We start from the raw sequence: 24,679 nt of genomic DNA on the forward strand, positions 1-24,679 counted from the left end.
TGTTACATTTCTTTTACGAATTGAAGGCAAGACTCCCAACCAGTAAAAAGATTCCAACTTTATTGCAATACTCACCTTATTGTACTTGTCTAAAACTAAACCCACAATATCTCTAAGGTATGCCCATATGTATTTTCTATTACCTGAGAGCTGACAACTTTAAAGCCTTGGCTCTCCTTCTTCCCCATGTGTCCCACATCTGTACAAGGTGATTAAAAACAAACAAACAAAAACGCCTGGCTCCTCACTCCTTCGGCACTGGCAAGAGATTAAATCCAAGAAAGCCCCCTCTGTGTGTGAACTCTCAACCTAGCCTACCCCCTAACCTCAATAAAAAACACAAGCCAGACTCCTTTCCTTGTTCTTTCAAGCCATTTCACACCTGTTTGAGAAGCCTATCCTGCCCTCCCCAGACACCTCAGTTATGGAAGTCATAAACCTTTTCACAGTTTCTGTTAGGTGTTGTTAGTCTCTACTACTCAACCAAACCTTGGGTGGGGTTAGGAAGTCCACCTTTCTCTACACATTGTAGGAAATGTAACACGATGTGTGTATTACAGTATACTTTGCTTATTTGTTCTGTAGGTAAATCCTCCAGATCTTTTCATACCAATACCCTTTGTCTTAGAAGGAAAAAAAGTACATATTATGATGAATCTATATAACCCATTCTTTCTAGACACTTGGCTTGTTACTAATTTTTGCTGCCAAAATCATTAATGAAAACTTGGATTACCACATTATGGGACGAACATATGCAAATTATGTTCTTTTTCAACCTTAACTCTTAATTTTTTATCATCAAATATATTCAAAACAGACTGTACAAACCGTGTGGTGGTAAGACTTAGTAATAACAATATGAACATCCTTGGAATCATCATCAAGATTCATAAGTGGCCTGTGGGCAGTGGCGAGGGTGTCCTGATGTCCCCGCTCCTGACTCATCTCTGTCCTGCCCCACAGACAACCACTGTCCTGATTCTTCTCCATACTTTTGCCATCTATTATTTTTCACTAAGCAGTGTTCTTTCAGTTTTGCCTTTGACCTTTCACTGGATGAATATTAAAGATTTTCCAGTGATTACTTTGCCTCATATGTTTCACACATGTTGGCATCTGAGGCGTCGGACCTGGACTAGGTTTGGGGGTTCAAACTTCCCACCAGAGCCTAGTGTCCCTGAGACCACAGGAGTGTAATTTAAAGAACCAGATGAGTGGGGGCAAGGGCAACCTCTCTCTGATGGAACAAGATCAAAATGGAGCCAGACCCATCATTATGTATGATAAGGTTACTTTTAAGTGTCTGTGATTGGAAATAAGGGTCACAGTTCCGTCGAGTGGCCTGGCGGCCTTATAGTTAAACACGGTGTCATTAGAGAGGACAGGTTCTGACTTACTGCCAAGACGAGGTCGGCTCAACGGTGAGACCTCTGGCCTGCTGTCACTCAGGCGGGAAAAGGTGGGGCTTTGCGAACTGTCCAATCAGAGGATTCGCAAGTAACGTACGTGAGGGCGGAGCTCTGATTACGGCATGGTTGGCGTGGACTGCGTACTCATCACTTCTCTCTCCAGCCGCGCTGGGATCCTCCCTGGCTACCCTTAAAGGCCTTAGGCGGCTCTGCCCCATCCTCTGCCGCTGTGACCTGCACTTGCCGCAAGAGTCATACAGTGGAAGACAGGGAACCCCAGAAACAGAAATGGTGAGCGTGTGGGGCTGGGTGTTGGACGATGGGGAAGTAGGGGTTGGTGGAACCAGTGTGGCAGGACCTGGCCTCTTTGCGGTCACTCCGGAGTTTTCGGACACAAGTCCGCCGAGATTGCGGCACGCAGCGTCCGGGCTCCGTCCGCAGCCGGAACCCGCAGGAGTTTTTTCCGATCGCTGTGCGGCCGCATCTCCCCCAGAATTTGCGGTGACCACCGGGAGGGTTAATAGGGGGACAATCGCAACTCAGTCTCTGGGTTTCCTACATGGCAGGAGCTGTGGTCTGTGGGGACTCCAGGCCCTCCTTTCTCCCCAGCGACACTCATTTTTTCCTGAGCTTTCCAGGTGTTTGAGGAGCAGGGCCTCAATCCACGACCTTCTTCCCAGCCTAGATCTTCCTGGGACTGGAAGTAAATCCCTAAATTTCCAGATCTTTCCCCGGCATTTCCGATCGCCATCTTCTCCTCTCCAGTTCAAAGTACCATATTAACTGTTTGTCCTCCGTGATGCATTTCACACTATGCAGTATTTTGTTTATCATTTCTCCACGCAGGCATGGATGGCCCTTTTTAAAGCTTTATTTTTGGTCTATGGATGTTTTACATAGAGAAAAGTCAAGAATAATTAGGTGGAACTGTGTTGTATAAAAAACCTCGTGCCTCTCCCCCCAGGATCTTTTCTGGGCACAGACATCCTACGGGTGTCCCTTTTTGGAAACTTTCCTGGGTGATCGGTCCTTACATCACAGTTCCAGGTCAGCACTGCTCCTCTCTGGGTTTGTGACTTTACTCACTTTCTAAAGAGGCAAGAAAGAGGTGAATTTCAAGGGGTGGGAGAATTCCATTATTGAATTCCATTTGTTGAGGTTTTTTCCTTTTTTTTTTTTTTTTCCATGAATGGGTATAGTAACATTCTGAGATCTTTTCTTTTGGGTAATTCCAAATGCAGTAGCTGGGCTTAGACTCACAACACCTAGAAGTATATTCAGTATGATTATTTTCCAAACGATTATGTGCCATGGAAATAATTAAATGACATTTATTTTCAAAAAGGAATCGATATTTGCAGGTTTTCTTGTTGAACTAGAAAAACACCTTACAATTTTCTTCCATCCTTTACACATAAACACTGGATTTGAGTGATTTTACTGGATTGTTCAAACACTGGACTTGTGTATTTAAAATATCACTTGTGGTCCAGAGCAACTCAGTAGAAAACAGAAGCCTGAGGTCAGTGTCTCCACGCTAAGGCCCCCTTGACCTGCAAAGGCAAGTACTTAAAGTCCCAGTGCTTCTCCCTGGGGAGGCTCCCCCTGCAGGTGTCCTACCTGCTCAAACCCACCGTGGAAGAAGCCTTTCTGCTGACAGAAGCTGCCCTCGAGAGCTGGGGGTGCAGGGGTTGGGGGCAGTGATTACCTTTCAAAGGTTGTAACTGTTTCTAGACATATGCTTCAGTGTTGCAGCCACAGTGTAAGTGCACTCAGAGTAATTTGTGGAAGTTGAGAAAGTCTGTGAAGGTCAGTTCTGTCTTTTAGACAAAGGGTTTATGAATCTGGGAGTTTTTCTGAGTGAGAACCTTACACTGAATCTGGCTAAGAGTTTCCTCACTTGTGAGAATTAAAACCTGAGAAAGAGGGGCTTTGCATCACCTCAGGAGGGCATGTGGAGCTTCTAGAGATCATTCCTGTGGCTACTCAGGTGTCCCCCAGCCTTCCATCATCAGGGACCAACCTACTTTAAGGGTTGTATCCCAGCAGGGGTAGTGTGGACTACAAGCTTGAGAATATGGGTTTTCTTCTGAACTGTGGTAAGCAGACTGCTTATCTCACCCAATTCAAAGATTTGCATTTCTTTCTTTGGATACTCATAATACTGCATTTTGCATCTCTGAACTGTAGTTTTCCTTAGCAGTTTGTCATATTATTTCCTGGGTGAGTGTGTAAGATTTGTAGTTCTTGGGCTTTGAAAATGTAAATTGATTGAGAGAAACATAGGAGTAAGGCAAGAAATTCTGGAACTAAACAAAATATTTGTTCCTTTTAGGCAAGAGGGCCTCACGATATGAGACGGGTGTATTTGTGCTCTCAGGTGGATTTTTTTATATTTTAGGTAAAATTTGGTATGTGCATGTCCCTAGAGAGCTCTAAAAATTTAAATGCTATAATATTGCTTAGGCATAAGGGAAATGAATTCCTATTTTAATTGATAGGAGAAAAACTACTCAAAACTTAATAAATCTTTGAAAATCCTGATGTATTTAATGGATTAGGCCCAAATCCCTAGTGTATTATAATGCGCTTTTATTCTTGAAATAACCCCCCATGTGATATATAAGGAAAAACTATCATGCCTCTTCTTATTTTGGTTAGAAGGAGACTTGAGATTTTTCATTTTTTATGATTTAAACTTGTGTAAGCATTAGCGTTTAAAGAATTAAATCTTAGACTTGTTTCCTATGTGGAAAAGAAAAAAAATGGATAAATTTAAAATTAAATTTTAAAAGCAAAAGTAATTTCAAATAAAGGCTATTAAATAGAATAAATATGGTTTATATGTATTACTCAGCTTTTAAAAAATAATGCACTCAACAGTTAGCCAAAGTCGTAAGATAAGATCTGAAGTTGACTCACCACCTGAAAATCCTGGTCCCCTCCAGACTGGCTTCAGCCACCCCCAATAACCAGTGTTGAATTTCTTGATCATCCTGTTGTTTCTTTATATGAAAGCAAGCGATTGTGAGTGCATATTTTTCTTACTCACCTTTGTGCTTATAATGAGCAATTGGACCTCCACGCTTTCTGATATCTGACTGCTCATGGCTGAAGCCTCCCCCTCCCTCTGCCCCTTGAGCCCCTACCTGGACAAGCTGATGAGAAAGTCTGGGTGATCTCTCCTATGGAGATGGCAAGAAATTCAGATCACACAAGCCCCTGCCCTTGGGCGAGGATTCTTGCCCCAGCCCCAACCCACAACCACAGTGGACACCCAGGCCAGGCTCCTTTCCTTGCTGTCTGAAGCCAGTTCAGAGCTGCTTGAGAGGCCGCCCTGCCCTCCCCCTGGGAACTCAAGTTATGTGATCACAGGCCTCTTCCTACCACTCCTGATGTGTGCGTGTGTAAATACATACGTATATATGTACGTGTGTGCATACCACATTGTCATCAGTCTCAAGGGAACCACCCCTCTGCAGGTGACCATACAGTTGGCTCCATGAGCAGCATGGCTTGACATGACTACCCAGTGGGTCCTTGTCTCGCTCTGACCTGCTCGCCTGCTCTGCTGCCTGGTGGTGGCCTCACTGTGGGCTGCTGGAGACTGGGGTGCTGGGGCTGTGAGCTGTGCCGCACCATGGGGCAGCACGGACCCTGCCAAAGCCCAGTTCTGTATGCAGCCAGACAGAGTGTGCAGGTTCAAGAATTCCTAGGCCTTTGGGAGCAGAAGGGCGGGCTTGGGGCCCTCAAATTAATCCCGGGTTGATGTCTTTGTTGAGATGTATCAGAGTGAAGCTGTGACAGAGGCTTGATTAGCCCAGACGTAGAAGACACAGGTGGGAGAGGGGGTCTATGTCCTGCATAAGAGGTGGGCCCTTTGGGTGTTCGCTCCTCAAAGAGCAGTTCTGTGAATGAATGAATGAGTGAATGAATATTAAAAAATAGAGAGAGAAGAGGGAAAGGCAGCCAGTGGGTGGCAGGCTGATCCACACGCGTTTGTTTCTACACTCCTGATTCCAAAGGGATCCCGCTAAATTTAAGCAAGATGCCCCCAATAATGTTAGTGGAGTTACTGAATAAATACAGAGTGCAAATAGGGATGTTTCACCTTAACCCTGAGAACTGTGGTCTTACCTAAATTCTCCATGGTCATAGCACCCATTGTCTTAAAATAGACCACAACGAGCAGGATAGGTCTGAGCCAATGAGTTATAAATTAAATTGTAATGTAGTCTTTGGCAGTTTCAAATTATACTAACAAAATGGGACCCCTAATGTAACTTAAACAGGGCCTGGAAGGATTGTGAACCACTGTGCACCTGTTCAGTGAAGAAGTAACGATTACCCCTCTGCTCCATTGAACAGCTGAATTTGGCCTTTTTTTTTTTTTTTAAGATAGCAGGTTTGAATTTATTTAACTTTATAGAATAAATTTCTGAATGAGCTTAACATGCTGGAAGATCCTGTGCTGCCTGGTGGAAGAGCAGTCTTTTAGATAACTTAGTAACTTTTTATTAACATCATAAATAGTTATTACCCCATCTAACTATAGTTGGCAAAGATGAATTTTTAGTTGACCTGACCTTCAGCCTGGAAAGAATAAATGACACCTCATTGCATAACTGCACTCTCAACGCTGTGGTCGCACCAAATCAGTCCCTATTCCCAGCCCCCAACGTTATGGAAATTATTTACTGCACCCACTTAGCAACTGGTAAATATCCTACTGTCACACATTTGACTCTGCTTGTTCTACTCAGTACCTATGTCAGTAGCCTCTCAGCTGCCGGTGGCCTTTACCTTTGAAGGAACATGATTCGCCTTTACCTGGCTCCCTTCAGGGAACCTCAGCACCACTGCCACCATACACAGTCTCTGCAGGGAAGGTCTGAGCTGTATCCACCTTGCTTCAGGAGCACAGGTGTGATGTTGAACTAATGACATCTATTGAGGATTTCAGGACATAAAAATTTTGACAGAGCTCATAAAAAGGTAAGAGGCCAGTATTATGTAAATGAGGTGAGGCCCTGGTACCTCGTTTAAATTCCTAAAAAGTGTTTGGTAATCTGAGCCCTGCTCCCTCCTTGTCGTGGTGAAGAAATAGCTGTTGTCCCTCTCAGCACCCACAACATTATCTGGATCCTTTGGTGTTCTGGAGGCAGCATGTTCTTTGTTTACACACTGTACTTGAGTCTATTTATACTGTTTCTTGCAGACTGGCCCACCTCAAATAGGTATCCCAACAACAAAACAGAAAGGCTCTGGACTTGGTCACATTGCCAGGCAGGCAACAGGTTCTCACAGTGCTGTCAGATGGTTTCACAATAGGGGCTTCAGTGACCTCCTCTCATGCCTCTCAGAGTGACCCATAATGGCTTTAAGTTCTCCATAAGCTTCTGATGCAAGAAACTGCTCCAGGCCCCAAACTGTATGCCATTGGAGCTGCAGTTGTCACTGCTTATAGAGCTGTCCTAAAAATATCCCTGAGCATGTGACCCCTTCGGGAGCTGCCTGTTATGCCTTGAGACCCATAAACAGTACCCCAAGAACTCAGATCAGCTATAGAGACCTTGAGATAATATAGAGCTAAACCTGGGCCCTCTGGCATGTCCTGCCTACAGGAGGGGGTGGCTTCCCCTCTTCTCAGTCTGTTGCCAGGTGCTATGGAGCTAGAAGAGGTCACGCATTTTCCTGGAAAGCGTCAGGACTTTCTGAGTGAAAAGACTTTAGGGACAACATCACCTCATTCGTACACGGTGGAGTTCAGGCAGAGTTTCTGCTTTTATTCCTCAATTGGGACAGCCTTTTAAAGAATGAGACTCAAGGGTCCACACGACTGACCAAACAGTCATCTTAGCACTGGGCAACATTTGGCTTCATCAGCCATGTTTACAGACTCCTGGGTGATTTCCTACAAGTTGCCGTTTTGTGGTAAAACAAGTCTGGGACTGTCTTGCCTCACAGTTACCCATAATATAAATCAAAGTAACACCTGTCTCTGCATATACTAAGGCCATAATAGGAGGCCTCACAGGACACTCCTCCATGTGGTAGCATAGACTCTGCTGATAGTAAAAAAGGAACTCATTTCACTTCTCAGAAAATGGAGTGCTGGGCTCTCGAAAAAGGCATTCAATGGAAGTTTCTCCTCCCAAGTCTCAGGGTGTAGGCCTCATAGAATACAGTAATGGTTTACAGAAATAACTTCAAATCAGTTGAATGAAAGATGGCCTTTTTCAGTCACTGCATCTTTCTTCATCTTTTTTCTTCTTGGTAAACTTGGCTTTTCTTTACAGCAGTTTTAGGTTTACAGAAAACTTGATCAGAAAGTATGGAGCGCTCCTATATAACCTCTCTGCCTCCACACAGTTTGCCCTAATTTTTATATCTTAGATCACTTTGGTATCTTTGATATAATTTCTGAACCAATATCAATGCATTAAAGTCTGCAGCTTACATTGAGTGTAGCACAGCCTCTGGGCTTCAGCTGATGTAAAATGGTGCGTGTCCATCTTCCCTGTATCCTGTAGAATACTTTAACTACCTTAAAAATCCTCTGCCATCTGCCTACTCATTCATTCCTCTCTCTCACTCCCAAATCTCTGGCAACCAGCTTTGTTCTTTCCAGAACTTTGCTTGGAATCATACAGTGTATAGCCATGTCATATTGGCTGCTTACACTAAGCAATATGATTTTAAAGTCTCCGTGGTTTTTTTTGGCTTGATACCTCATTTCCTTTTATCACTGAATAATAATTCATTATATGGATGTTCCAGTAACTATTTTTCCATTCTCCTATTAGAGGATATCTTGGTTACCTGTAAGTCTTCACAGTCATGAATAAAGCTCTTATAAACAATGACGTGCAGGGGTTTTTTAATGAACGTTAAGTTTTCAACTTATAAGGAGCATGATGGCTGGATCGTACGATAAGAATAGGTTTGGTTTTTTAAGACACTGCCTATCTTCCAAAGTAAGCATACCATTTTCCATTCCCACCAGCAATGGATGAGGGTTCCTGTTGCTCCACATCTTTGCCATTGTTTGTTGGTTGTTCTCAATGTTTTGAATTTTAGCCATTGTATTAAATGCCTAGTAATATCATTTTCTCCTTTTATTTGTACTTCCTAATGACGTGATGTTGAGCATCTTTTCCTATGCTTATTTACCATTTGTTTTTCTTTGATGAAGTGTGTGTTTAGATCTTTTGTCCATTTTTAATTGTATTGCTTGTCTTCTTATTGTTGAGTTTTAAGGGTTCTTTGGACATTTTGGATACCAGTTCTTTATCAGATTAGTGTTTTGCAAAGATTTTTCTCCTAGTCTCTGGCTTATGTTTTCAGTCTCAACACTGTCTTTCACAGAGCAAGTTTTATTTTAATGAAGTCAAACTTATTTTTTCTTTCATTAACTTTTCTTTTTTGTGTTGTATCTAAAAATTTATCACCAAACCCTAGATCATATAGATTTTCTCCTATGTTATTCAGGAATTTCGTGGTTTTGCATTTTATATAAGAGCTGACTTTTGTGAAAGGTAAGATCTGCGTCTAGAATGATTACTGATTGGTTGGTTGATTGATTTTTGCATGTCGATGTCTTGTTTTCCTACCACTATTTGTTGAAAAGGCTATATTTTATCCATTGAATTGCCTTTGATCCTTTGTCAAAGATCAGTTGATCATATTTGTTTGCATCTACAGAGAAGAATTGACTTTTATATATTAACCATTTGTTTTTCAACCTTATGCTATTCTATTATTAGTTCAAGGGGTTCTTTGTTATTGTTTTCTTTGAGATTTTCTCCATAGTCATGTGTTATGTGACAGAGACAGTTTAATTTCTTATTTCTCATTCTGTATACCTTTTCTTGTCTTGTCTTATTGTATTAGTTTAGACTTCCAGGAGAGTGTTGACTAGAACTGGTGAGAAGGGGACATCCTTGCCTTCTTCCTGATCTTACCAGGAAGGTGTCTAGTTTCTCACCATGAAGTATGATCTTAACTGCAGATTTCTTGTAGATGGTGTTTCTCATGAAGGTCAGGGAGTGCCTTTCTACTCGTAGTTTGCTACCACAGATGGATTTTGAATAATCCAAGTTTTCTTTCAAGTAACACTAAACCATGTCACTGGCTGTATAAATTCCTCATAACAGAGTATTCCCAGTTCTTCTCTCCCTGTGCCTTATTACAGTTGTTACTGTTCATTTCACTTGTTCATAAGTTATAATTACTGAATACTTTATTGCTAGTATTATTTTGAACAAAGAATTTTTAAAGTGATAGTATTTTCCCTTCATTTATTCCTTCTCAAATGCTTTGTGCCTTTCTTCATTTTCCTTCCTTTTGTAGAGTTTCCTCTAACATTTCTTGCAAAGCAGGTGTACTGGTGACATATTCCCTCAATATTTGTTTCAGAAATTTCTCCCTCACTTTTGAAGGATAATTTTGCTCATCACAGAACTTTAGTTAGGTTGTTTTTTTCTATGAACCCTTTATTTCATTTCAGTCTTTTCTTGCTTGCATGATTTCAGACCAAAAAGAAAGAGTCTGACTTAATTCTTATCATTGTCTATAGCTAAGGTGTGTTTTTCCCTATGGCTTCTTTCAAATCTGTCTTTTAGTATGGCAATTTCTTTTGCTGTTGTTGGAAACCAGACATGATGGACTGAGAAGAAGGAACCTAGGTAAATAGGCCTTTAGTGTGAGGTTTCAAGTTTATATGGCTAGGGGTTAGCCTGTGTTTACTGTTTGTGTACCTGTGTCAGAGGCTAAAATTTCATCTGGTGTCCCCTTTGTCTCTCCTGTCATCTTTGGGTTTCTCTAGAGGCTTCTCAGATAAGGTCTGAAATGTGTGGTTCTTTCCACGTATTCCACCTGTTGTCATAGGATTTGGTCTCAATCTTTTAGTGAGTCTGGGTCCCTGGGTTGTGAACTTCTGCAGTATAAATGCAAGAAATATGTTGGTCTTTTTCTGTGGTTTCTAGCAAAGACCTTTTAAAGCCCTTAGAATCTCCTGAGTGAAAAAGGTGGTAGAGCATCTTTTGTTCTAAGGAGGCATTTCTTGGTGGGCTCCTGGAGGGCTTCAGAAACACCAAGCCTTGATTAGAGGCTTAAAAAGTCAGCCCCAGCTCCCAGCCCAGAAGAGAGGGCAGGGCTTAGGAGGGGCTGGAGATTGACTTACTCACTAATGGCCTTGAGCTGATCAGTCGTTCCTTCGTAATGAAACCTCCATCAAAATCCTTAGACAGGATGTAGAGAGCTAGGTTAGTAAAGCACACTGAAGTGCTGGGAGGACGGCTGCGGGGAGAGGATGCGGAAACTCATCCCTTCCATTGCCTGTTGCTGAGTTGTATCCATTATCGTAAACCCAATAATAGTGCTCTTCTGAGTACTCAGAATTATTCTAGCAAATTAGCAGACCTGAGTGGGGTGTCAAGGGATTCTGTGAATTGTAGACAGCCAGGCAGAAATGTCAGTAGCCCGAGCACTTCATTTATGGCTGGCATCCGAAATGGTGGCAGTCTTGTGAGAGTGAGTGCTCAGTCTATGAAGTCTGATGCTTTTAATTGGTGAGCATCCCATTTACATTTAGGGTGATTATTGATATATGAGGACTTACTACAGCCATTTAATGTCTTGATTTCTCTGTATCTCCACTGTTTCTTTTTCCCTTGTGTTTCTATCTGCTGTTTTATCTTGCTTGTTTTATGTTTTCCTCCTTTTCCTCTTTTCTTATGTTTGTGTCTCAGCTCTAGGTGTGTTTGAGTTTACCATGAGGTTTGTATAAAATGTCTCATAGATAAAACAGTTCTTTTTTTTCTGATAGAATCTTCACTGCCTATATAAGTGCCATCCTTTTTTTTCTTCTCCTTTTTATGTTTTGTTTTCACAAATCATCCCTTTTTATGTTATTTTTTTACCAAATTGAAGTAGCTATAGTTATCTTTAAGTCTTTTTTTATGTTATGATTAACACTCTATTCTGAAATAGAAGCAGAAAATTCCAATTTGTCACCTTACTCAAAGTTTCATGTGTTTTTGTTTTTGTTTCAAATAGAAGAGCTCCTTTAAATATTTCTAGTGATGCAGGTTTTATGGTGGTAAATTCCCTGAACTTTCGTTTGTCTGGAAAAGCCTTTATTTCTCCCTCATATCTAAAGGATAACTTTGCTGAGTAGATCCTATCTGGTGGTTTTTATCTCTCAATATTTTAAAAATATCATTCCACTCTACCCTGGCCTGTAGAGTTTCTGCTGAAAAATCTGACGATAATCTAATGGGGTTTCCTTTGTCTTTTTTTTCCCTGGCTGCCTTGAGAATTCTTTCTTCATCATTGACTTCTGACACTTTTAACTAATATAATGTGTCTTAGAAGAGGTCCTTTCGCATTGAGATAATTCGGTATTCTGTTAGCTTCCTTTGCTTGTATGGCCAGTTCCTTTCCCCGGTTTGGGATGGTCTCATGTATTACTTCTTTGAATGGGCTCTGTTTCCTTTTCCCTCTCTTCTCTTTCTGGGATACATATTATCCTTTTGTTGCCCTAATGGAGTAAGATAATTCTCAAAGAGTTTTTTTTTTTTTATCCTAGTTCTCTCTCTTCCACCTGAGTCATTTCTAGATTTCTGTCTTCAATCTTGCTAATTCTCTCTTCCATATGGTCTGCTCTGTTCCCTCTGTTTTCTAATGCATTCTGTATCTCATTTATTGAGTTCTTCAGCTCCAGAATTTGCTTGGTCCTTTTTTAGAGTTTCAGTCTCTTTGGTACAGTACTCTTTTTGTACTTGAAAATTTTATTCCTGAGCTCATTGAACTGCCTGAGTTTCTTTATATCTCGCTGCATTTTTTCATAACTACTATTTTGAATTCTTCATTATTCAGATCACAGTCTTCCATGACTTTGTGTTTGGTTTCTGGAGAATTTTCATTTTCTTTTTGTTATACCATGTTACCTTGGTTGTTCATAATGCTTAATGTGTTGTTCCTCTGCTGGTACATTTGAAGTAGTGAACACCTTATTTGGGCACGTACTGTTTTGAGTAACAGCTTGACAGGTTGATAATTAGAAGTCCTTTTGTTTTCCATTAGATGGTGCTATAGTGCAAATTTTTGTTTTATTTTTCCTGTGCACTATTTGTGCCTACGAGATTGCTGATGTCTTTGTGGGAAGGGGAGCTGGGTCACCAGGGTCATGGATGCTCTGTGTCCAGGTCACATGAGTGGTGGAGGAATGTGGCAGGTTGGGGGAAACAGGGTTCACAAGCCCACTGCACTGCTGCCTGGTTCCTTGTGGCCACAGGCACTGCACTGTGGCTGAGAGGCTGGAGACGTGTCACCACTGCCACTTTCTGGCTTTCTGACGGTGTGAGAACTGCCACAATCAGGAGAGGGACCCAGATTCTCTGGCACCAATGCTACTGCTGTCCCTCTTACCTCTGCCAGGCCGTGGTGTGGGGGCCACACCCCCACATTAGCTCCTCTGCTGCTAATGAGTTCACTGGGGCTGCAGACTTAGCCGCAGCAGCCAGGAAACCAGGGCTATGAACTCCACTCCCGTCCTCCTATTTGCCTCCCCTACACAGTCAAGTACACCCCACTTCAGATGTACTGATGTGTGGATATCTCCGGCATCTCCGTGCACTGAACATTTATAACTTTTCTTGTGTTATAAATGTCCTAATTGTAGATTGAAGGAGAGATACAAAGGGGTCATCTCACTCCACAATGATGCTATTGTCCTTAATTTTCTAAATTTGTATCACGTATATTCAGAAAAGAATGTACAAGATGTTTTTTTCTGGAAAACAGTAATAACAATATAAACATCTGTCTAATCATTAAGATTCATAAGTGAGCCTTGGGCAGTTGTTAGGGTCTCTCGATGTTCCTGTCCCTGACTCGTGTCTATCCTGCCCCACAAAAAACCTTTTTTATTTTTCATACCTTTACCATCTGTTCCTTTCAGTAAGCAGCATTCTTTTAGTTTTACCTGCTTTGATCTTTCAGTAAATGAGTATTAATATTTGAATTGTCAGCCTCTTCTTACTTTAGAGCTCTCTCTTATATGAGAAAATTCACTGAAAGAAGCATTTACCTGTGACTTCAAAAAGTATCTAGTTTTCAGGGTCGGGCCTGGTTAGTACTTGAATGGGAGACCACCTAGGAAGACCAGGTGCTGTAGGCATAAAAAATTTAAAAATAAGGGATTGTAAACTGACAAGGTCCTTGCAGTCTGTGAGGTCAACCAAGGGTTGCCTCACCTAAAAAAAAAAAAAAAGTATCTAGTTTTATTCAAAATGTTTTTTGGTTGGTTCTTTGCAACAGTGTATTCTACACATGCTAGTGAGGCTATGGGCCATCAAGTTACTCATCCATTTCATGGTTAGGGTGTTCAGGCTTTCAAGTTTTAATTTTTACTCATGTTAAAAATACCACTCTGTCATTCTTGTCTGTATCTCCAAGTGCAAATATACCATTCTCTAGGCATTGGGGGAAAACTGCTAAGCTACACATATACATCATGATCAATTCAGATTTACAGGAAATGGCAATAGAGTATATTAGTTGACACTTCCTCCATTTGTGCATAATTTATGTGTTTGTTGACTATGGTCATTAACACTTGAGATTGTTAAATTGACTAATTTTATCCTAATCAGCGTAAAGTGTAATATGCTTGACATTTTTTCATTATTTCTGCATTACCAAGGAGATGGATGTATTTCATATGTGGTCTTTCATCTTCTGTTAAGTAAACTTTAACAATTTCTCATTTTTTAACTATGTCCATTCAGTCTTACTCCACACAATAACTCTTTTATTATTGCATGTATTGGAGATATTTTTATTCCACCTTGTTGTCCTTTAACTGCCTTAGTGTTAATATATTTGAATTGGTCAGTCTCTTCTTACATCAGGGCTTAATCTTTTACTGACACAAGAAAATTCTCCCAATTTTTGGATCACTGAAGGAAGCAGCATTTACCTGTGACTCAAAAAAAGTGTCCTGGTTTTATCTTTCACATTTAAATCTGTAATGAGTTGGCTATTGTCCATGCGATGGAGGGGAGTAAAATGCATTTCCCAGTTAGATAAGTCTGTCCTTGCCCCGTGTGTTAAAGTGTTCATGATGTCCGCCACAGCTCTACAATGCCTGCTCTGCCCTTGACCAATTTTCCATATTAAATGCTGGCCTGTGGAAGGCACTTTTCCTTTACCTTGGTCTGTTTTTCTCTCTGTTATCTGGAATGCTATAGTTTGAGAATCTTTGATGTATATTAGGCAAGCTGCCACTTTGTTCTTCAAAATACCAGACTTTTTTATCTTCATTCCTCCTATTAGGTTTGGAGAAATAGTTTTTGTTGACTCCTAAAAGTTTTGGGAATAATGGAATTTTATAAAGATATATTTTGGGAGAGGTGACATTGAATTCTTTGTGAGATTGTGCACTATATTTCTCTTTTATAGAATTACTTTTATTTTTTTATTTTTTAAATTTTAATTAGTTTCAAGTACATAATACATTGGTTAGACATCTATATAGTTAGTAAAATGATCCCCACAATTGTTCCTTCCCTCCCTTAACCCTCCACCTAGCCAATGTATTAATGCTAATTGCATTCCCTATGCCGTGCTCCCCATCCCCATGACCATCCATCAGCTAATTTGTACTTAACTTTAACCCTTCACCCCATTCTCCCAGCCCCCCAAATCCCCCTCCCCTCTGTCACCAAATTGTCCACTCTATTTGTGAGTCTGTTTTTGATTAGTTGTTTTTATTCCCTACATTCCACATGTAAGTGAAATCATATAGTGTTTATCTTTCTCTGTCTGACTTAAATATCTTTTAGGTCCATCAGAGCAATATCTTTTTCCATCCCCTTCCTTTTCATCTGTAGGGGTCTTGTTTTCTTACCCTTTCAGCCACTCTATCTTTTGGTTGGAGCATTTCATTCTTTTCCATTTAAGGTACTTATTGATAGGAATGTAGTTGTTACCATTTTTTATTCCTGTTTTTGATACATGCTTTTTCTTCTTAAAGAAGTCCCTCCATAAACATTTTCTGTAATACTGGCTTAGTGGGGATAAATTCCTTTAGCTTTTTTTTTTTTTTTTTGGTCTGGGAAGCTCTTTATCTGTCTCTCAACTCTAAATGATAGCTTTACTAGATAAATTATTCTTGGTTGTATATCCTGGGTCTTTATTCTGCCGAATATTTTTTGCTAAGTCCTTCTGTCTTGCATAGTTTCTTTTGAGAATCAGCTGCCAGTCTTATGGGTGTTCCTTTATAAGTAATTATCTTTTTTCTCTTGCTGCTGTCCACCATATTTTCACTTATTTTTCCTTTGATGTTATTTAATAGAAAATTCAAAATTTTTTTTATTAGGGTCATTAAATATCATTCATTAGTCTTGTTTAGGACCTAATTAAACCTGTAGGGAACCAGATGTAATCTTCCAGGTGTTCTCTCCTAGTGTAATCAGACAGGAAGAGTTCAATTCCACAAGGAACTACGTTGTGACAACACGTGTGAAATATTGTCTTCCCTGGAAGCTCATTAGAGACTCGACACAGAGAGATTTCAGGGGGCAGATCACACAGGCACCCTCTGCCAAGCACAACAAAAACTTAGACTTTCAGAACACAAACAAGAGTTTGGGATGTGTTCCTTGCATACACATTTTAGGCACACTGAGCTACAACCTATTAGATTTGTAGGACCCCTTATATCCTAGTTCCCAAATACCAACAAAGGACAGACAGATGAGGAGCCATCCCTAAAAGTCAGCAGTCTTAGGCCTACTAGGCAATAATACGGATGAGCAAGTGCTACAGATCCACCATAGAAAGAGTGATTAAAGCTGACCCAAGCAGCTCATATTACTCTGTGTACTCACCAAGTAGTGGGGATTTCCTATTGTTTCTTAACTGAATGAGTAGATTCTACCATCAGAATTACCGCGTGGGAGCATTTTCTCTATCCTCTGCATGTAGACATCAGTGGGTTAATGATCTTTTTCAGAGACCAGTGTTTAGGGGAATTATGTGGCTGAGGGATTCCTATGCTTAGAAGTTGGGCTGTCATGTTCCTGTGCACCACATGAGGGCAGGGAAATGAGAAAAGTGAGAGGACAGCCTCTAGAGTGGTTGGTTGAGAATCACTACCTCCTGAAATTGGAGAACAGTTTTATGTCCTGTTAAAGGAAAACACTGCTAAGCTCTTTGTTTTAGATTGATGGACATACTGTGGGTGGACTCCAGTTAACTCCCTTGAAAATTGCAACTCTATCCAGTCCCTCACGGTCAGCAGGGCCCAGGATATACTGTTACAGTCTTGCAGAAAGAGCTCTTCCATCTCACTATATGTGTACATACATGTTTAAAATTGGTGAGAAGCAGCTCTCAGCCCCGTGAGTATAGGGATTTTGTGAAGGTCTAAATCGTCATGCCTTATTTCTTATGTCTGAGCTCTAACTTCTGAATAACTTCCCAGCCCCATGAAATGGGACAAAGATGAAAAGGAATAACAATCTCTGACAAATACTTTTACAGACAAGTTAAAATTAAGAAAATTTTCATTCAGCCAGCAGTATGGCTACTTGTAATGTCTTGGCGTACTTAAGGACTGTATGGCCAGTTTGTCCTAGTTATAAGTTGGATTTCCACAGGTCTCCTGGCCTCTCATGTTTGGGAATTGGAATAGAATAAGAAGTTTGCAGTTCTTCATTGAGTTTTTGTTCATTATAACCTCATGCATTGTGGAGTGCTTTGTGATATATGATGGGTAACAAGGAAGGAGATGAAAGATTTTCTCACAAGGAATTAATGGTCTTAAAAATATTTCTTTCATTTCTGTAGCAGTTCTCTCATTTTTCCAACGTGCTCTGGACTCTACCATTAGAGAACAATAAGGCTTAAAGTGATCATAGTAAAAATATAGAAATAATTTCCATGTGTTTGTGATGCTGTTAAATTTATGAGGCACTGATTAATGAATAGTAAGAATTCTAATGACCAAGTTATAGAATAAATATTTTGAGATCACAGAATTATATGCGAACTTCTTATGAATTGACTTTAGATCCCCAGTTCTGTCCATCTTACCTGTCTTCCTATGTACATGTGTGGGATGTTTTAGGACTCAGTGGCCTTTGAGGATGTGGCTGTAAACTTCACCCTGGAGGAGTGGGCTCTGCTGGAACCTTTGCAAAAGAAACTCTACAGAGATGTGATGCGAGAAACCTTGAGGAACCTCGCGTCAGTAGGTACGGATGACAGCATTCCTTCATTTAGTCACTTCTCTTAAGTGTTTCTTTTCCATCAATGTGTTCTCTGGTTTGGAACGAGGAAAGGGAACACTTTGGTAAAGAAAGCACGCATGGTCAGAGCTCATCATAGATCTGTAATGTAATAATTCTTATGTAATTTTTTTGATTATTCTGGATCTGCATTTTAGGGAAAAAATGGGAAGACCATAACATTGAAGATCAGTACAAAAACCAGAGAAGAAACATAAGGTGAGTTAACACTCACAGCAGAAAGGAGTGTCCCACAAGGGAATCTTTGTCGGTCATGAAAATTTGAAAACAAGCAGACACAAAACAGCCCAGCTTCAAATTTATTTAATTTGGGGAAATTTTTACTGATAATGTTTTCTTAATTATTACATAGATGTTCAGTGTGTACAAAATAGTTCACTTGGAAACAGTATCCAGAAATTCTGTATATGAATATCACTAATTTGATAATAACTATGTTTGAACCTTCTTTTAGGCATTCAGTATATATTCAGTTTCAGACAATTCAGACAAGGCAGAAAACCTACTTTCCTATAAATTATAAGTACATAATTCTAATGTTTATTAATAGGTATAAAATTATTAGTAAAAAATCATTAATTATGTACTCCTGATTTTTTTATAGAAGTCATACGGTAAAGAGACTCTGTGAAAGTAAAGAAGGTAATCAATGTGGAGAAAACTTCAGCCATATTCCAAATCTTAATTTGAACAAGAAAACTTCCACTAAAGTAAAACTATGGGAGTGCAATGTGTGTAGAAAAGTCTTCATGAGTCGTTCATCCCTTAATAGACACATGAGATCTCATACTGTGCCCAAACCATATAAGTATCAGGAGTGTGGAAAGAAACCTTATAAATGTAAGATATGTGGGAAAGCTTTCAGTTATCTCCAACCTTTTCAAAAACATGAAAGAAATCATAGTGTAGAGAAATCCTATAAATGTAAGGAATGTGGGAAATCCTTTAGATATCGCCAGTCTGTTCGCAAACATGAGCGGACTCACACTGGAGAGAAACCTTACCAATGTAAACAATGTGGAAAAGCCTTTAGATATCATCAGACCTTTCAAACACATGAAAGAACACACACAGGAGAGAAACCCTATGAATGTAAGCAGTGTGGTAAAGCCCTCAGTTGTCCCAGTTCCTATCGAAGTCATGAAAGGACTCACACTGGAGAAAAACCCTATGAATGTAAAAAGTGTAGTAAAGCCTTCAGTTGTCCCAGTTCTCTTCGAAAACATGAAAGAACTCATACTGGAGAGAAACCATATGACTGTAAGGAATGTGGGAAAGCCTTCATTTCTCTTGGAAGCTTTCAAAGACACATGATAACGCATACTGGAGATGGACCTTACAAATGTAAGGAATGTGGGAAGGCATTCAATTGTCCCAGTTCATATCGAATACATGAAAGGTCTCACACTGGAGAAAAACCCTATGAATGTAAACAATGTGGTAGAGCCTTCAGTTGTTCCAGTTCCTTTCGAACACATGAAAGAACGCACACTGGAGAGAAACCCTATCAATGTAAGGAATGTGGAAAAGCCTTCCATTGGCTCACCACTTTTCAAGTCCACGTGAGAACTCACACTGGAGAGAAACCCTACATATGTAAGCAATGTGGTAAAGCCCTCAGTTGTCCCACTTCATTTCGAAGACATGAAAAGACTCACACAGCAGAGAAACCCTATGAATGTAAACAATGTGGTAAAACCTTCAGTTCTGCTCTAGGTTTGCAAATACATGAAAGAACTCACACTGGAGAAAAACCCTATAAATGTGAGGAATGTGGGAAAGCATTTGTTTCTCTCACAAGCTTTCGAAGACACATGATGACACACACTGGAGATGGACCTTATAAGTGTAAGGAATGTGGGAAAGCATTCAATTGTCCCAGTTCATTTCGAATACATGAAAGAACTCACACAGGAGAGAAACCCTATGAATGTAAAATATGTGGTAAAGCCTTCAGTTGTTCCAGTTATGTTCAAGTGCATGAAAGAACTCACACTGGAGAGAAACCCTATGAATGTAAGGAATGTGGGAAAGCTTTCATTTATCGCACAACTTTTCGAGGTCACATGAGAGTGCACACTGGAGAGAAACCGTATAAATGTGAAGAATGTGGGAAAGCCTTTAGTCGGCCCAGTTCATTTAGAAGCCATGAAAGAATTCACACTGGAGAGAAACTTCTTCAGTGTAAGCATTGTGGGAAAGCCTTCAATTGGCCCACATCTTTACATAAGCATGTCATGAGAATGCACACTGGATAGATAAATTATAAACACAGTAAAGTTTTCAGTCTTAACAGATATACTCAAAGTCATTTGAAAACTCTACTGGAGAAAAATGTTTATAAATGTAAGTAATAAAAGAGAGCCTGATGCAAATTAATTTACAACATGACAAAAATGTTTTTAAAGTTAAAAATATACTGTCCTTCAAGTGGATCATCCTGAAACTCAGTGTCTGGATTGTGGATTCTGCTTGTTGCTTTTGTAAGTGAATACTGAGACAGTTCTGTAAGTACTCTAAGCTATAGGACATAAGCTTTTAGTAGGTAGTGCTTTTCCTTAAATCAGCTTATAAATTTTTTGTTTTTCTACTTTGAAGTCTGTTAGATCCATGGGTGAGTTGAAATATAATTGTAACATACTAGTAGTGTTAATTTTTATATAAACTTTTAATTCTTCTTAAGAGGAATAATGACACTGGTATTTGTTGGTATTTTCCTATTGGCTTTGTGTGGCAGGTGCCGGGTATTCCTTACCCATTATAAATATTCCTTTTTTGTTATGAGAAAAACTCTTTCTTTCATCAGAAGAGCTTTATTCATTTTTCCTTAATAGATGGTTGGCATAAGTTTGTACGTATACAAAGTTTATCATAAAGTATCTCATTTGAATTACTATTTACATCTTTTCCCTTTTCTTTGTCATTCTTTCTGAATGTGTTTTGGATAACAGACTTTACACATTAAGAAAAGCAACCTATGCTGACATCAATCTCAGACTTATAAAAGTATTTTAAAATACTTACAAGTATAATTATTTTAGATTTAAATTCACAGCTACAATATCTTTACACCAAAGCAACATTTTTCCCCATCAAGCCATTAAAATCCTCCTACAGTACTATTACATCACCATTTGAGGTATCTTTTACCCATAATATAATTAGAATAATTACATGATATCACTAAAGTCAACCAGTAGCATTAGCATCCCTCTATTTATATTGAGCACCTATTGTGTGCCTGGGCTGGACACTAGAAATACAACAGTGAACATAACTAAAATGGTCACTGCTCTCACAGTGCTTCAAGTCTATAAGAGTAAATATAATCACATTTCTAGCTACTTTCCTAAGTGTTATTAACACTTAAACGCTGATTCATTTTTGTAAGAACATTATCTTTGGTAGACCAATAGACCTTTATATTTGTCAAAAAAAAAGAAAAGAGACCTTTGATAGGACAATAAAACATAGGATTGGAAATAGCTCTCCTGGAATATGTTATGTCCACGTGGGTAATGTTGTGACCTTTTTCTAGAATATTTTCTGTTCTTTTTATGGTTCCATGTTAGAATTCATTAATAGTCTCATGAGATTCAGATGGCAGAAGTGAAGGTCTGTTTTTGAACCACAGTACACAGAAACATAGATGTTTCATATATATACCTGCTTTCAATCTATTTTCATGATTCTTTGCCCTGCCAGTCTAGAGTATCCTCAGTACCACCACCAACTACATGACTTCCATTTTCTGAGCTGTAGGTTTCCACAGATGCCTCTACAAGTCCCACAGCAAAGATCTGTCGGTTTGGATTCTCCTGCAAGCCCTCATGTGTCCACTAGGCAACAAATTTGGACTGTCATGTTTGAAAATCTTCTCTGAAGTGCTGACTCCCTTCTTTAGAGTGTATTTGTATGCAGCCTGGTTTGTATAGTAAACACTTGGTTCTATTACTATCACTAGTGACTGTGTGTTCCTGATTCCACCAAAACAGCTACAGTGGTGCTGTCAGAAAGAACTATGTGGGCGTTTGTTCCTGTTTCACTGCAGTGACTGCGCTGACAGTCTTCGTATGTGAGAATTGGCACCTTCTTTATATCAGGCAGATTGTGAATATTTCCGACTACTCACAACTGAACATAATTCCTCAGTACGTTTTCAATTACATTTGTATGTGATTTAAAATAGTGTTCATTGTTATGTCAAACAAATGTTTCTGTAGGTGTTTCTTAGAAATGTTTTACTGTTTGAAACAGCTTGTGTACTAACAAATATTTTATTTTCCACTTCCTGATAGGATATATTAAAACATTCCCACTGTAGATCAGTTTTGTGATTTTTTTTTTTTTTTTTTTTTAAGGCAAGGCAACCCTTGGTTGACCTCACAGATTTCAAGGATCTTGTCAGCTTACAATCTTTTTTTTGTTGTGTTTTTTTTTTTAAACACCTACAGCACATGGTCTTCCTAGGTGGTCTCCCATCCTCCTATCAAAGTACTAACCAGGCCTGACCCTACTTAGCTTCTGAGATCAGACGGGATCAGGCTTGTTCGGGGTGGCATGGCCGTAGACAGTTTTGTGATTTTTGTCAAATTAATCATTATACATTTTGAATCAAAGTTATGTGGTATTTTTTTCTCTCAGGCAAATTTTATTTTTTATTCTATAGTTTTAAAATGTCATTAAACTAACATCTCAAAGCATTCTTAATTAAAAACTCATATCATGATTTTGTTGGTGCCTTACCAAAAACTACCAGGATCACACCTATGCTCAGCGAGGGGTGTAATAGAATTGTGATAAGGATGACCGCAAACCATAAATGGTAATGGATTGCATCAGAGGGTGCTCAGAAGGTCTTATAAAACTTGTGCTTGTGTCAAGTGATGGGATTGGCATTCAAGGAAGAAAAATATTTCTGTGTTTTGGGTACAGTGAGGAAGTAGACTAAATTCTTTCTTTGGTAATCATAATAGTTCTTACCTAATATTTCCTGTTATATGGGATACTATTTTCCATATAAAGTAACTCAGTTAAAATAGATAAAGTCACTTGCTCTTTAGCAAACTATAATGTCAACCGAGGCCTTTGGATTCAGGTAACTTGTCAGAAATCTACCAAGGGAGAAAGACAGGGTCCCTATTCCATTAGAACTTTTGCTAAGAAACTATGCCCTCAGTGCTATTTTTTTTTTTCAGCATTCCTATCTTGCCAGGCACTGCAGACTGAAAATATACACAATTTTTGGTACAGCCACTATGGAAAACACTATGGAGATTCTTCACAAACACTAAAATAGAACTACTATGTGATCCAGCAATCCCACTTCTTGGTATTTGTCTAAAGAAAATTCGAAAAGGTATATGTCCATCCGTATGTCCACTGCAGCATTATTTCCAATAGGCAAGATACAGAAACAACTTAGGTATCCATCATAGATGAATGAGTAGAGATGTTCCACAAATGGAACATTACTTGGCCATAAAAAGAGTGAAATCTTACCATTTACAACAACATGGATGGACCTAGAAGGTATTATGCTAAGTGAAACAAGTCAGAGAAAGAAAGAAATACCACATAGTTTCATTTATGTGTGGAAACTAAAAAAACACACAGGAAATCAGACTCACAGAAACATGGTTGCTAGAAGGGAGGCATGGGGGGATGGATGAAAAAGGTGAAGGGAGATATAGCCAATTATGTGATAAGTTTGCGTGGTGACAGGTGATTAATAGACTTAGTGTGGTGATCACTTTGTAAGCTGTATAAATGTCCAATCACTATATTATACACCTGAAACTAATTGTATACCAACACTTTTGGTTTATAAAATGGAAATAAGGGCTTTGAAAGAAATTAAACTGACACATGAAGCTCAATAGGGAGCTTTCTGTGTGTGTGTGTCTTTAGAAGGTCAGGGCCTCAGTGAGTGAGGATGTCCTCACTGATTATTGTTATTTCCACCATCTAATACATCTTAAATACTGAGGAACTGCTCAGGTGCGTACATAAACAGTGGGGAGCAATAGACAGTCCTTCATTCCTGTGATCAACACTAATGGTTCTGATGAAGATATAGATGTGGTTCATTTTCATTTTTGCCATGGTTAAAAGTTTTATTAAATGGGATAGTAGTCATGAATTTAGATATGGCTTATCTGAGACTTAAGACTGTTTTTCATTGCTTTGGGCCATAGATATTTGCCTTTTATATTTCCATTATTATTGTGCTGCCACACAGACTAAGTGAGACTATATGTACCCCACGAGGCCATGGAGTTCCTCTACATTCGAGGAGGACTAGTCATCTGCACAGCTGTAGCCCATCATGGGTTTTCCTATGAGGAGGATGATACTTGTGCAGGTCCAATGTGATTTCCTCCTAGTTAAACCACCAAAAAGACCTACGGAATGCTAGAAGGCAGTCATCCAAGGAATAGTTGAGATATGCTGCAGGCAGTGTGTTAGCTTCTTGAGTAATACCCTAATTTAGTGGAGAAAGCAGGTATGTTTGACATCTTCAAAATGGGAAGTTTTTAATGCCTTTTATAAGAGGACACCTGGAAGCTTTTTGTTTCAGCAGTTCACAAAGTTACAAAGGCTGTTTTGCTGTTCACAGGTTTCATCTCCATATTCTTAGACTTCCAGCATATATTATGCAAGGGGGACAGTGGAAATTAACAGCTCTGTGTTTTATTACAGAGCAAAGGAAATCAAAACTTCCATTTTTTTCAGTGATAACATGTTTTCTTTGCATGGTAAATGACTTCATAATTGTCTCAGTTGTTCCACTCTTCTCCCAATCATTCATCCCTTCTCACAAATGAAAGTTGGATGCAGGGAGAAGAGAGTCTTACCAAACTCACAGCTCTCAGGATAATGCCATCTCAGGCTTAAAGACTTAATGTGTGCCACCACCTCTACTGGGAACCATTAAAATTTTTATAG

General features: G+C 39.4%; 1 protein-coding gene and 1 pseudogene across 1 annotated transcript; one reads left to right on the forward strand and one right to left on the reverse strand.

Moving 5' to 3' along the window:
* Window positions 1-1,527: 1,527 nt before the first annotated feature.
* LOC102897848 (zinc finger protein 791) lies at window positions 1,528-22,054 on the forward strand. The gene is given in 5 exon segments (XM_006918720.3): window positions 1,528-1,703; window positions 17,551-17,677; window positions 17,869-17,929; window positions 18,336-19,962; window positions 19,965-22,054. Coding segments are annotated over 5 exon segments (1,854 nt in total). The 5' UTR covers window positions 1,528-1,700; the 3' UTR covers window positions 20,001-22,054.
* A 122-nt stretch (window positions 22,055-22,176) lies between these two features.
* LOC112485394 lies at window positions 22,177-22,303 on the reverse strand (annotated as a pseudogene).
* Window positions 22,304-24,679: the final 2,376 nt, after the last annotated feature.

Source organism: Pteropus alecto, unplaced genomic scaffold (genome assembly GCF_000325575.1).
Source record: "Pteropus alecto unplaced genomic scaffold, ASM32557v1 scaffold388, whole genome shotgun sequence".
Classification (NCBI taxonomy): Eukaryota; Metazoa; Chordata; class Mammalia; order Chiroptera; family Pteropodidae; genus Pteropus; species Pteropus alecto.